Source organism: Hyperolius riggenbachi, chromosome 11 (assembly GCF_040937935.1).
Source record: "Hyperolius riggenbachi isolate aHypRig1 chromosome 11, aHypRig1.pri, whole genome shotgun sequence".
Taxonomy (NCBI): Eukaryota; Metazoa; Chordata; class Amphibia; order Anura; family Hyperoliidae; genus Hyperolius; species Hyperolius riggenbachi.
The window spans coordinates 174,963,123-174,977,517 of record NC_090656.1 but is presented as its reverse complement, the minus strand read 5'-3'; the positions used below and the strand labels follow the sequence as shown (position 1 = coordinate 174,977,517).

The following is a 14,395-nucleotide window of genomic DNA, read 5'->3' as shown; positions in this document are numbered from 1 at the left end:
AAATATTGCAAAGAAAAAATTAATTTTATTAATGACGTTATTTTCACTACAGTTGTTCTTCAAACTATGGTAAGAACATGACTCTTGCTCAGTCAGGCCTGGTTTCTATGCATGCACTGTGTGCAATGCTGGTGGCCACCGCAATGCATAGCACTGCGTTGCTCAATGATTTTCCCGGATGCGGTTTTGATCCCACGCATTTGTAATGAATGTGATTGCAATCGGAAAAGCAGGCAAGCAGGTGTTGTGATTCTGTGGGAAATTGCAACACACGAATGAAAAAAAATAAATAAATCAGGAAGTGCAGTCTATGCACTTTCTGATGTCCCTGTGGATCGCATCCCCACGCGTTGTCAAAAACGCGGCCCTAATGATGCAGGTGGAACGAGGTCTTAGTGACAAAACTTGTCTAATGTACTCTGAAGTGCTGCGGAACATGTCAGCACGATATACAAATAGGAAATAATAAGAACACAGCCTGCTGTGATCTGAGTGTACACATGGATTGTGATCATTAGTTTAGTGATGCAAGTTTACCATTTGATACAGAGATCATGACTAGCACAGAAGCACTGGTGTAATTGTTGGACAGTTAAAAAACCTAGGCTTTTTTGCTTTCAACTTCGGAGTTCCACTTCCCGACTGGAAAAGTAGCTGGAAATTCCAATCTGTGCTCTAGGGCCACCCATAGCTTTTCAGTACCTACTATGCAACCTCCAGACCATATGACCCATGAATATATTTCTAGTATCATTATGTTTGGCAACATGCAGCTGCACAAAAACGTTTTTTCTCTACAAAATTCTAATGTAACAGTGTCCATTAGCACGTAAGTCTAATTTGTTATCAAAATTAAAGATTCTGATCTAAATATTTTCAAATTATATACAGTATTATGAATACAAAAATAAACTTAAAGCAATCCTGGGATGTTTGCACTTCATATTTTCCGATACTCAATCTCATTTAGGGGAAACCTCTGGATCCACCGCAGACCCCCAAAGTGTCGCCTCCGTGCGCATGTGCACTACCACCATCCCGCTCGCTCTCTGGGGGAAATAGAGCCAGGTCCATGCTACTGCGCATACGGCTTGCACCATTGCAGTACCATGGACCTGATCTGGCTATTGCCGAAGAGAGCCAGCTGAGACGGAGCTAGCATGCATGTGCAAGGCACTGACAAGTGGAACAGGGCTCCAGAGGACTAGAGGGTGAAGCCTCTTTAGGATCCAGAGGATTCCCCCTACCGAGGCACGTACCTCCTAGGGGCACTTATTGTGAGACTTTAGGTTCCTTTTAAGGGCTCAGACACACTACATGCGCTTTTCTGAGCACTTTTTGGCCATCAGAGCTTTTGGAGAGCTTTTTAAAAATGCTCCCATTGACTTACATTAAAATCACGGCAAAATCATGGTCATGGTAAAATCGCATGATTTTACAGCGATCAGGATTTTACCGCAATTTTAATGTAGGTCAATGGGAGCGTTTTTATATCTTTATGTTCCTGAGCTCTGGTTTGGTTTAAGGTCAAAAGTTCACTCAGGTTTACTCAGCCTTTGCGATGAGTGAACTTTTGCCCTTCATAAAAAAAAATATGTGAATATCTCAAAAACTATAAAAAAGAAACTATATGAAACAGAGAAAGCTCTTTAGTACAAGTACAGACCTTAGATCCAGTCAAAAAAAACTTTCAGTGTTCATTTTACCTGTGATGGAAAGGTGTTAAATCCCTGCAAGGTTAAAGGACCACCCTCATGAAAAACTATAAAATATATAAATGCACCATAATGTACCCTTTCCAGACAGGTCTGACAGATTTTGGACTAGTCTATGTCCTCATGGTGGATTTAAATAGACAGTAAAGCCCCAGTGAGGATGTTTTATTTTGTTAACTGCTCCCAAAATAAGGCTTCTACTGCCCTTCTTCCTGTTGTGTCTGAGACAGATGTGAGGGGGACATCTTCCTATTAGAGGTACAAGCAGCAATAAAAACATGCAAAATCCCATACTTGCCTAAGCATCTGGATCCAAATGAGGCTTTCCATGCTGTCCGCTGGTACCCAGCCACTGACCATGGACCCTTCAAGAATTACAGACCAGGGGTTGTCAGTAATCTAATAAGGACCACTTGTCCTCTGTACTGTGCCTGCATGAATATGACCGTGCTGAACTCTATCTAGAAGCGGATTGTGGCCGTGATCAGCTGGAGGGTCCCCGAGCAGAAGCAGGGGATCAGAGGACAGCGAGGGAGGCCTCATTAGGATCCAGGGGCTTCCCTCTCCTAACACATGTATGCGTTTCTGAACCAGACCTAGGGCATGGGTTCTCTATAACTTTAAAACCGCAGTCAGGCAAAGTGTTGAAAAAAAATCTTGTGATGGGCAAATCAGGGTTTGCTTTGTTATGTACAAGGTGCTGAAACTTTTTTGCTTTACTGACAGAGGGTAGTTTTTGTTTTCAATCACAAGGATGTAGGACAGAAAGCCACAGGAAGGTTTTTAGGTCACTTTGTCTAATGGATCAGAAGATGTCAGGAGAACACGCTGGTTTGACAAGTAGTCTGGCAAGATCGGCACATCATCTCCTAAATAATGCACAGCAAATGGGGTCTTGCTTTCAGCCCAGAACAATAGAACACTATGTAATCAGCCCTCATTAACAACAACACTGTGACCCGCTGACTCTGCAGACCTTAAAGTGTTTACTTCAAGAACCCCACCAAGGAAAAATGCATCTCCGAAACCGCACGACGCGTGAGTTGGAGAGAAAATCCTAACGCTGCAAATCCTAGGGAAATGGCTCGGATACTGTCTGTATGGAATTCAGATGATGAAAGCATCACGCTTGTGGAGCTGGAAGGAGATGTCAGTCTTCATATTTTACATAGCGGGAATCACTTCTGTGTAATCAGTAGTATGTGCAGACACACAAAGATCTAACAAGCACCAGCATTACAAAAGCAGCTTCTTAGGACTGTGTATTCAGATAAGGGGCATGGTGACAAATGAACAACTCAGTCCTGTGATGACCGTCTCAAGTGAGTTCTCAATGTCCACAGGCAAATAAGGGCCTGACAGATATCTTCCATTTCAATACTTTATTTTTATATTTGTTCTTTTCTCTGAGGGTAGAAGGGAAATGAGCTGGGAGGTTTCTATATGCCAATAAATGGCAAAGATGAAACGAGGGCCTTGCCTGAGGATGGATGAATTATGTTCATTAGGATGTGCCACAGATATTATTTTCAGCATATGAAAACAGTGTGACTTCGAGGGCTCTACTGGAGCAAAAGAGTGAGATTTTCTAGCTTTACAGCTTATTTCTAAAAATATAATCTAACAGCTTAGTCGCGTGCTCAGATGTCACCTTTTTTCGTGTTAAGCTTCTGCAGCTTAAACCCAGACCTTGAAATTTTGATCAAATGTCCAGAGAGCGGTTATTACAGTGAACCAGGTTTCAAGCACTGTGGGTGGAGCTGATGTTGATATATGGTTTGCATCATGCTGCTGTTCAGGGGGAAGGCAAAAGCTGAATCTGTCTGAGAATAATGCACGGTGTAGCGCAGCCTATCTGTGATACAGGATGTGGCCAGTGTCTGGGCTCCAGAAAAATTATTTTATAATTGAAGTATTTCACATTTAATCAAGAAGCATAGTGACAGAACCTACGCGTTTAGTTAACATCCATCCACCTTATTTTGTAACTTGCAGGTCTATCTTACCTGCAGTTTTCATAATGCCCCCCCCCCCAACAAACCTCATTACCTGATCTGAACCCACAGTCAATGGTGGTTTTTCAACTCTCCCCCTCAGCACAGAAATTAGGCAACTAGTATTGTTCATTATGGCAGCCTCTCTCTATTCCATTAATTTCAGGTTCACTTTAATACTCTTCCTGGCACTCTAGCAACATGGAGCTCCATTCAGTAACATGCAGATCCAATAGCTTCATATTTGAACTGGTATGTCTTTTTTTCCAAATAAAAATGAGCAAACTTTATGAAATGAGCTTATGAAATGTAAAAACATGTAATGAAAACAGATTCACTAACAATCCAACTACTGTTGCTGCACACGAACTGTCAGCACAGGTATTTAATGAAATACTAGGCTCAGGCAAGTACTCTTAATGCTGGTATGGAAAGGGCAGCAAGGAGTCACAAACGGAGCACTGACCCATAAAGGAGAAATCATAACCATCAGCAGACAAGGTTTTCTAGAAAGCTCTGGTCAGATGGTCAACTCAAAATATGTACCATGTGATCCTTTGGATAGGCCCTGGTTATCTTGCAAGCTGGCCATTTCTTTTTCAGAGCAATTTATATAACCTTGTGTGGCCACAATCAGGCTGGAAGGGGAAGGTTGCACTTTGCAAAGTGCTGGAGGGGGGTAATGTTCACATTACAAATCCATACTTGCCAGGGACAACCTTTTATTCTAGGCTCCTCCTTTACTTCACCATTGCCGAGGTAGTGCATGTCTGGTGTCAAACTGCTACCCCTTATTGCTCTCTCCTGCTAAGGGTTGCTCGACGGTTTCTGTGGAATGGAGATTTCCGTGAGAACTACCGTGCTTGTGCAGTCTACTCCGGCCCACGTGGCGGTGATTGACAGCGCCGCTCACGCAGACGCAGTACAGAGCTCTGACGTCATCGCCGGGGACCAGGACAGACCTGCAGCGAACGGCTGCAGGCAGAGCTGCGGCGAGGGACATCCTGGGAGCTTGGGGCTGGAGGAAGCCCCGGGTAAGTAGCACTTATTTTAAAAAATCTCCCTGATGACTCCTTTACGGACCAGACACTTTTTTGCCATTCAGACCACTGCAGCTTTAACGGTTTATTGCTCGGTCATTCAACCTACTATCTAAATGAATTTTACCTCCTTTTCTTGTCACTAATACAGCTTTCTTTTTGGTGCTATTTGACTTCTGCTGTGATTTTTAGTTTTTATTATATTCATCAAAAAAGACATGAATTTTGCCCAAAAAATTATTTTAACTTTCTGTGCTGACATTTTTCAAATAAAGTAAAATTTCTATATACAATTTTGTCTAAATGTATTGTGCTACATGTCTTTGATCAATAGACACTTATTTTGTTTGGGTAAAAGTTATAGCGTTTACAAACTATAGTGAAAAAAGTGAATTTCCCCAGTTTGAAGTATCTCTGACTTTTCTGACCACCTGTCATGTTTCATGAGGTGCTAGAATTCCAGGCATGGGCGTCCGCACGTATGACAAATTGGGGTGGCTGCATCCCCCTGGCCACCCGCTGCCCCCCCTGGCCGCCCCCGGCCGAATCAGTGACGGCGCCCCTCGCTACCCCCCACCCGACTCAGCGCAGTGAAGGGAGAGCAGCAGGCATAGCGGTGGAGAAGGGAGGACATCCCCCCCGTTCCCTCACCTTGGGGCTCCCATTTACTCGCTCCCACCCCCCTGCCTCCATAATGCAGCGTCGGGCGCAGCGCAGCGCATGGGAATGTAGACAATATATAATATACATAAACTTATACTTACTTAAATAACATAAACACTCACACAACCTCCAAGTTGGCATAAAATTGGCCGTGGCCTTCTTTATTGGTTATCATAAACTCAAAAGAGGTCCAAATAACTTTATTAAAATATAAATATAAATATAAAACTGTTATCAACCATCATAACAGATACCAACAGTTCACTGTGATCCACCACTACGGTTCAGACCACTTGTAATATTCAAGTTTTACCGAAAGGACCCCTTCATTAAGCTCGTCCACACTTGTGATGTGACTTGAGGAACCAATAAAGTTTGACCACGACGAGAAGTGCTTCACATAAGGGAAGGGTGGGTGGGGAGCTCCCCAGACCGCTCTGGACTAAAGGCAGATTGCGCTGAGACGGACCTTTCTTTTATACACTGTACCTTGACCTGATTGGTTGCTGCAACATAGTATAAGCCCCAGCAACACCTGGCAGACTACCTTCTGCTCACCTGCCGACCAATCAGTACATGAGCTACATTTCTTTCCCTCACAACCTGTACCCAGAGGCCCAACCAATCAGCAGCCTATTTACCTCACAGCTTCACCTCCATGTTAAGTCTCTGACAGGAATACCACCTGTAATATAAAAACCATTCTAATTGCCACAATCCCATGTAGGGCCCATTTTATTATGCTATTGGCCCTTTTCATTACCTTAACATATATGAAGGGGTAGATCAAGCCATTTACTTTTTGCTATCGTTCCATTGTGTTCCAAGAAGCTGCCACCACACAAACTGCTTTCCTAAAGTCTCAGGTGTGGTACTGCCTCTAAACTCACACTTCATGAAGTCAAAGCAAGCCCTGTTAGAGGATGTAGAATCAGATTGTGCAAGTGTAACATTTCAGCCAATTCATTAGGGAAAAGCTCACCTTCTTAGTATAGTCCATTGCCTTCAGTATCGACAGATTTAGGGTTTCCAGAGAGGAAAGAACATCTTCATAATCCCCCATATGATTTGCAAAATAATCTGAAAATTAAAGAACCAGTTAAAGAATGAGACAGAAAATGATCACAACTATGTATATTTCACATGGAAGCAAAAAATTCACTGTAGGCAGTAATCCATAGAAAGAAGATTCAACATTTAGTATTGATCTGATGAAAGAACCAAAACAATTGGTTGCTGTATGATGAAGCATTTGTTTGCACAGTCTTGCACCGACAAAGGAAATAAGGCTGTATGTATAAATTATTATACAGTATAAAGGTCAGAATTTTTAAAAATTCAATATGTTCTATCACAGACAAAATAAAATCTTGGGGGATGGGATGCTCGGATGTGCCTCATCCACGAATTCGGAAATCCGCGTGGTTGCAAAAAAAAATCCGCATTCGGCCCCGCCGCATGCGGATTTTCGTCCGCGTCCACGCAACCACGCGGATTTTCTGCCGTGAATGGCGTAATCACGCGTGGATTCCCGCCCGGAGGCGGATTTTCTTTTAACGTTAATAACAAAGCCCCCATACATGCTACAATCCCCCAAATTGCATGGATTATCGAGGTGATAAGGGGCAACATAACTTCAACATAAACAATTCCAGAAAAAAAATTTTTTCTAGAGAAAATGGATTTTAAAGTGAAATCAACACTTTAAATGGGGCTATTAATTGGTAATAAGTGGTTTTAAAAAGGGATATACGCGTTAAGCAGTCAAAGAGGTGAAGGCGAGTTCCAATGGCACTTGGCGGCGAAGGTACCGCTGGAGGAGGATGAGTGGCTGACGCCAAAAAGGCCCCAGAGAGGTTTTTGTAATTTTTTTTTTGTTTTTTTTGCAGCAATTAGCAATGACATCGCAGCAGAGTTGTCAGTGGACACGGGCAGTGTGAACGCAGAGTGCAGTGGTGGTAGCGATTGAGTCAGGAGAAGGACTATGCGGGCGGTCAGTTCAGCAGCACAGAAGGACCACGGCAACATACTGGTAGTAGTAGTAGCAGCACAGCGTCATAGTGCTGGCCAAAAAATTAAATGCACCTGGTGACCCGGGCAGTGTGAACGCAGACAGAGTACATTGGTGGAAGCGAGTGAGTCAGGAGGAGGAGGACAATGTCGGCGGTCAATTCAGCAGCACAGAAGGACCATGGCAACATACTGGTGGTAGTAGTAGCAGCACAGCGTCATAGTGCTGGCCAAAAAATTAAATGCACCCGGTGACCCGGGCCGTGATAACGCAGACAGAGTGCATTGGTGGTACCGTGGTAGCGACTGAGTCAGGAGGAGGAGGAGGACAAAGCGGGCGTTTAGTTCAGCAGCAGCAGCAGCAGCAGCAGCAGCACAGAAGGACCATGGCAACATACTGGTGGTAGTAGTAGCAGCACAGCGTCATAGTGCTGGCCAAAAAATTAAATGCACCCGGTGACCCGGGCAGTGTGAACGCAGAGTGCAGCAGCAGGAAGCGACTGAGTCAGGAGGAGGAGGACAATGCGGGTCACTGAACTAGGTCACTGAAGGATGCAGTGGGCACAGTACAAGGTCACTGAAGGATGCAGTGGGCACAGTACAAGGTCACTGAAGGATGCAGTGGGCACAGCAGTGGACACTGGATATACCACTAGGTCACTGAAGGATGCAGTGGGCACAGTACAAGGTCACTGAAGGATGCAGTGGGCACAGCAGTGGGCACTGGATATACAACTAGGTCACTGAAGGATGCAGTGGGCACACAAGGATGTCACACTGTGTAATGAGATGCTCATATGCCAGCGAGCGAGCAGTGGGCACTGGGCACGGCACAAGGTCACTGACAGAATGAATGAACAGCGCTGGCAGAGAGTGGCGGCGCCGGCGGTGTGACTGGCTGCCTGCAAATAGTACAAGTGTATAACTGTCACTGGAATATGCAAGTGAACACTGCAGTTGCACTAACCTGCCTGCCTGCACTACACACAGATAATGCCCACTCCCACTACACTGACTACACTGCAGCACTGAACCTGCCTGCACTACACACAGTTAAATAATCACTAGACTCCCACACTCCCACTACACTACACTTACTACAACTAACTACAGCAATCACTCACTAGCTGACTAGCTAACTGTGTACAGTGTAAGAGCAGTGTTAGCAAAAAAAAAACGCTTTGTTTTTAACACAATAAATGCACTTGCTCAAACAACAATGGCCTGGAGATAATCCTCTCAGCACCACAGTCTAGCAAGGACAGAGCTTTTCCATCATGGCCGCCGCTTTATATTCAGGAGGGGAGGGCATAGCTCCCCTCCTGTGATTGGTTGCTAGGGCCTGGCTGGGGCACTATGATTGGCCTGCAATGTGTCACTTCCGCATAGTTTGACGCATTTCCGCAAACCACGACTTCAGCGCCGGGTTTCACGAGCGTGAATGCGGATTTCTGTCCGCATTCACGCGTAGCCGAAGCAGATTTTCGTGGTTGAAAATCTATTCACGGATTTTCGTGTCCGAGGCGGAATGCGTCAAAATGGTCGTGAATCCACGCGTAAGTGTGATCACGACCTGGCGGTGAGCACCATTTCCTCTGGTATTGCTGTCTGTGTCTTAGTAGTGAGCCTATCTGTCACCTCTAGTCCCAAGACGCCCAAGGTTCTGCAATGTGTGCTTGGGGTCATTGAGATAAGCGGTCAGACCATTTCTCTTCAGCTGAGATACGGACATCATACATTTCTGAGCTTTTTGTAACCATTTCCCACTAAATTCAAAACCAAATACTTACACTTTTACAGTCAAGTCTATAAATATTGGGCCATTGACACAATTCTAACATTTTTGGCTCTATGCAAAGCCCTAATGGATTTGATATGAAACTAACCTTATGTTCTTTAAACCCAGCGTCTGGTGATGTCTATGCGTTCCAGACTTCATACTGTGATTCACTGCAAAGAATTTGCAACTAAGTATTAAAAAGTGAAAGTTTTATTCATGATTTTTATTCTGTCCCATTACTTTTGGTCCCTTAACCTTAAGTGGGAGGCACATATGCAAACTGTTGTGATTCCTACACCGTTCACCTGATTTGGATGTAAGTACCTTCAAATTAAAGCCGACAGTCTGCAGTTAAAACACATAGGGCATGATTCACTAAGACAAATAGCATGCCTTATCCAAGTTAACACGTCTTATCAAAGCTAACATGCCTTATCAGAGTAGCATAGCGAGCGTTACGAACCTGCAGGGGCTCAGGGTAGGACGAGTGGATTGCCAATTAGCAGGCCGAAGTTTGTAGCGCTCGCTATGCTACTCTGACAATGTGTATTAACTTTGATAAGGCGTGTTAACTTTGATAAGGCATGCAATTTGTCTTAGTGATTCAAGCCCATAGTGTTCGTTTCATTTCAAATCCATTGTGGCTGTGTATAGAGCCAAAAATGTTAGAATTGTGTCGATGTCACAATATTTATGGTCCTAACTGTACAAGGACTTTAGGTCACTTTTTGTCTCATAGTTGCAATGTGGATGGAGCAAGTACCCATACAAAAAGGGACCAAAACTTAGTGGTATCCCCAGATCAGTGGACACTTCTCCAGGTACCTAGGTGGACTAAAAAATCAAAGTATTTTCAAAATGGTCACCAACACTAAATGCTATTATAGAATCAGCTCTTTACTGAAACAAGTTAAAAGTGTAAGGCTAAGCGCCCACTACAGACTACTAATCGCAATCGCTCCACGTTTTCGCTCACGTTTTGTACTTGCGATTTTAAAAGCGATTTCTGGAACTTTAAGAAGCAATATAATTTAAGTGCTTGCCTTTTTAGAGCCATTGTTTTTTTCAATTTTTTTTGAGTGGTTCGGGTAGTAAAACTGCAGAAAAATTGCTTTTGTACAGGGATTAAAAAGATTTTAGAGTTCCTATCCTTTGTATTGGAGCGCAATCTCTTCACAAATGCTGCAGGACTGGTGATTGCGATTTGCCTAATCCCATTCGCTCCTGTGGTATTGTCTGCATTGACTTTCATCAGCATAGCACTTTTTGGGATTCCCGGCCATGATCGTCGATCCCAAAACGCTGCTAAAATGTCGGCCAAAGTCCTAAGGCGGTATATGTTACGGCCAGGACCCGAAGTTTGGCCACTTCGCGTTGTGGCTGGCCACTTCGGGTTCTGGCTGGTCAATGTGCAAAGTGGCCACGGCGCTGCGGTCAATGTCCGAAATAAGCCGAATCCTGGTGGCTCCGATCATTTTCCCTGGCGCTGGCTCCGCCCCCCGCCTCCCTGCTATCGGCTTTCAGTCAGCCGGAGACACACAATTCCCCCCCCCCCCCGAGTCGTTTGTGGCTTCAGGAAAGCAGAGCGGGGAGCGCTGCAGACATTGCTTCTGTCAGCACCTGCTCAGGGACGAACGAATTCGCGAAGTGTCCAAACTGTGGGTTCTGGCCGTAACATAGGGTGACCAGGCGTCCTCTTTTGCCCAGACAGGTCCACTTTTTCTGACCTGTCCAGGGCGTCCTGGCGGGTTTTTTAAATGTCCGGGTAAAGAGCAGTTTGGGAGCCAAACAAGAGCCGGCTCTTTAACCTCCCTGGCGGGCTATGCCGCTGGGAGGCACCGCTCAGGCCCCGCTGGGCCGATTTGCATAATTTTTTTTTGCTGCACGCAGCTAGCACTTTGCTAGCTGCGTGCAGTGCCCGATCGCCGCCGCTACCCGCCGATCCGCCGCTATCCGTCGCGCCGCAGCCGCCCCCCCCCCAGACCCCGTGCGCTGCCTGGCCAATCAGTGCCAGGCAGCGCTGTGGGGTGGACTGGAGTCCCCCTTGACGTCACGACGTCGATGACGTCGGTGACGTCATCCCGCCCCGTCGCCATGGGGCGGGATGGTCTCGCTACATGAAAAAGAATTTTTTTTTTTTTAAAACCGCATTTGCTGCCCCCTGGCGGATTTTTAGCAAACCGCCAGGAGGGTTAAAGGGAGCAGAGTGGTCAAGCCAGAAGAGCCTCAGTCTACTAGAGCCAGCGGTCGGAATCTGCGGCTCTCGAGCCGCATGTGGCTCTTTAGCCACTTCATTGCGGCTGTTTATGATGAGTCGACGCATGACTCACAGGAGCAGCCAGAGCAGCAGCCAGCCAGAGACTCTCTGTCAGAGACTCGTCTCTAGCGCTTCATTGCGGCTCTTTACTGAGCTGGACTTCCCATCACAAACCTAACCACTATTTTGGGCTAAACTCTAGCCCAAAATAGTGGCTAGGTTTGTGATGGGAAGTCTGGCTCACTAAAGAGCCGCAATGAAGTGCTAGAGACGAGTCTCTCCCAGAGAGTCTCTGGCTGGTTGCTGCTCTGGCTGCTCCTGTGAGTCATGAGTCGACTCATGAGTCAAAGATTGCTGGCCTAGGTCAGAGAGCCCGATGCTGGCTGTTGTAGGCAGCCGCACCGGGAAGTGTCGATCTCACAATTGAAGCCAGCCACAGACTAGACTGTCACTCAATAGTGACTCAGAGATTCGGAGTCCGAAGAGGACAGCCAATAGCTCAGCAGACAGCAGCAGGAGGAGGACTCAAGGTGGGTTACCGTGGGTGGGGTGCGCAGCCAAGCCAACTGCCAACTTTAACGTCTTTTTGCATGTGATTCTGATGTGAGCCTGGGGCCCCCAGCGTACCACCACATTTGCATTTGTGGGGAAACGTGCTGCCAATCTCATTGCATTTGTGGGGAAATGTGCAGCCAATCTCACTGCATTTGTGGGGAAATCTGCTGCCAATAAAATTGCATTTGTGGGGAAATCTGCTACCAATCTCATTGCATTTGTGGGGAAATCTGCTGCCAATAAGATTGCATTTGTGGGGAAATGTGCTGCCAATCTCATTGCATTTGTGGGGAAATCTGCTGCCAATCTCATAGCATTTGTGGGGTAATCTGCTGCCAATCTCATTGAATTTGTGGGGAAATGTGCTGACAATCTCATTGCATTTGTGGGGAAACGTGCTGCCAATCTCACTGCATTTGTGGGGAAATCTGCTGCCAATAAAATTGCATTTGTGGGGAAATCTGCTACCAATCTCATTGCATTTGTGGGGAAATCTGCTGCCAATAAGATTGCATTTGTGGGGAAATCTGCTGCCAATCTCATAGCATTTGTGGGGTAATCTGCTGCCAATCTCATTGAATTTGTGGGGAAATCTGCTGCCAATCTCATTGCATTTGTGGGGAAATCTGCTGCCAATCTCACTGCATTTGTGGGGAAATCTGCTGCCAATAAGATTGCATTTGTGGGGAAATCTGCTGCCAATCTCATAGCATTTGTGGGGAAATCTGCTGCCAATCTCATAGCATTTGTGGGGAAATCTTCTGCCAATCTCATTGCATTTGTGGGGAAATCTGCTGCCAATCTCATTGCATTTGTAGGGAAATCTGCTGCCAATCTTATTGCATTTGTTGGGAAATATGCTGCTAATTGATTCCATTTGTAGAGAAGTATGCAGCCAATCTGATTCCATTTGTGGGGAAATCTGTTGCCAATCTCATTTCATTTTGTGGGGAAATCTTCTGCGAATCTGACTGCATTTTGTGGTTGGCTGGCCCTCCACCATGTGGTCTGGAAAAAAAAAATGGCCCTCCATGCCCGCGAAGTTGGACAGCACACTGCTAAGGTCTTGAATATTTGGCCCCACCCCTGACCACGCCCACATGCTGTTGTGATCGTCCTCTTTTTTGTAAAATCAAAATATGGTCACCCTACGTAACATATACAAAGACAATGTGGAAGTTTGATATCTAGTGGGATCCAAGTTCTGTAAGGTGAGCCAGAATCGTGCATGTTCAGCTTGACTTAAGGAGTTTGTTGCAGCGTGCTGATAAAGAGCTCCATGGTCCTTCACTTGTTGAACTCTCGGGAGTAGCGAGTGTCTCCACTTGAGGCTGCACAGTAGTTACTGTCTCTGCTCTGTTTATTTGTTCGATCATATTGGGATCCACAAGTTGGATATAATGTGGAGTTTGTTATTGCAGGACTTGACAGAGTTGCTGTGATTGGGGTCACGTCACAATGTATTCAAGGCAAGACTTACTTCACAACATGAGCTTACACAGTGGCTGCAACCAATCTGGTGTCTTTATTTGCAAAGTAATATTTCCATTACTGTGCACAAAACTGTGCAGCTCTTCTTGTTGGAGACCGTGATCAAGGGGCCACGTTGTTTATCATAATATGACAACAAGCTTACTGCATTCTAGAGATGCCAAACCACACAACAGTATACAGTATAGTGGCAATAACTTGTGCCCAGCCATTTTTATGCTTATGGGGAAAAAAACAGCACGATTTGCACATCAGGTGCGGTTTCTTATTGCCAATCATTAGCTACTATGGAAAAATGCTGCGTTTACATGCAGATGAATACAGTGTCCAAAAATTCACGTGCGAAAAAATGTATGCATGTTCCACGCAGACAAGTGTGAATCCCTAAGCCAATGTCTGTGCCAAAACAGATTCCTGACAGGCATAGCTGTAAAATCATGCAGCGTTTGTCAAGAAACATCGACCACCTGATAAGTAATTACCATCTGGATGCAAGCTCAGTAGTGGAGTTGAACCTATTGAAGATGTCCCTCACTGTCTCTCTCACTAGCAGCTTCTCTGCTAACAGCTAACCCACTTCCTCTTCTAATAAGACAGAGCAGAGTCTCTATTCACTGAAATACAGCAGTTGAAAGCAGTGTGCAGTGGTGACTGCTTATCAGGATTTCCTGTACTGGATATGGAATTCCAGCTATGCTCATCAGTAATCTCTGTCACAAATGTGGGTTTAATTAAGGTGCCCATACACTACTATTACTATTATTTATTGTATTTATGAAGCGCCAACATATTACGCAGCAATGCACAATAGATAAATGGGTTAACACATAAGGTAGGACATACAGGAAACTCACAACAAAACAAGATCATGCAAATGATTTGATAACAGT

The 14,395-nt window shown here is 45.2% G+C and overlaps 1 protein-coding gene across 4 annotated transcripts in view; it reads right to left on the bottom strand.

Moving 5' to 3' along the window:
• The window catches only part of NECAB2 (N-terminal EF-hand calcium binding protein 2), a 378,886-nt gene that overhangs the window by 109,175 nt on the left and 255,316 nt on the right, over positions 1 to 14,395 (bottom strand). For all 4 annotated transcript variants that reach the window (XM_068259472.1, XM_068259473.1, XM_068259475.1 and 1 more), the window contains one exon: positions 6,395 to 6,492. In XM_068259472.1, coding sequence (XP_068115573.1) covers positions 6,395 to 6,492 — 98 coding nt within the window. The remainder of the gene's footprint in view (positions 1 to 6,394; positions 6,493 to 14,395) is intronic.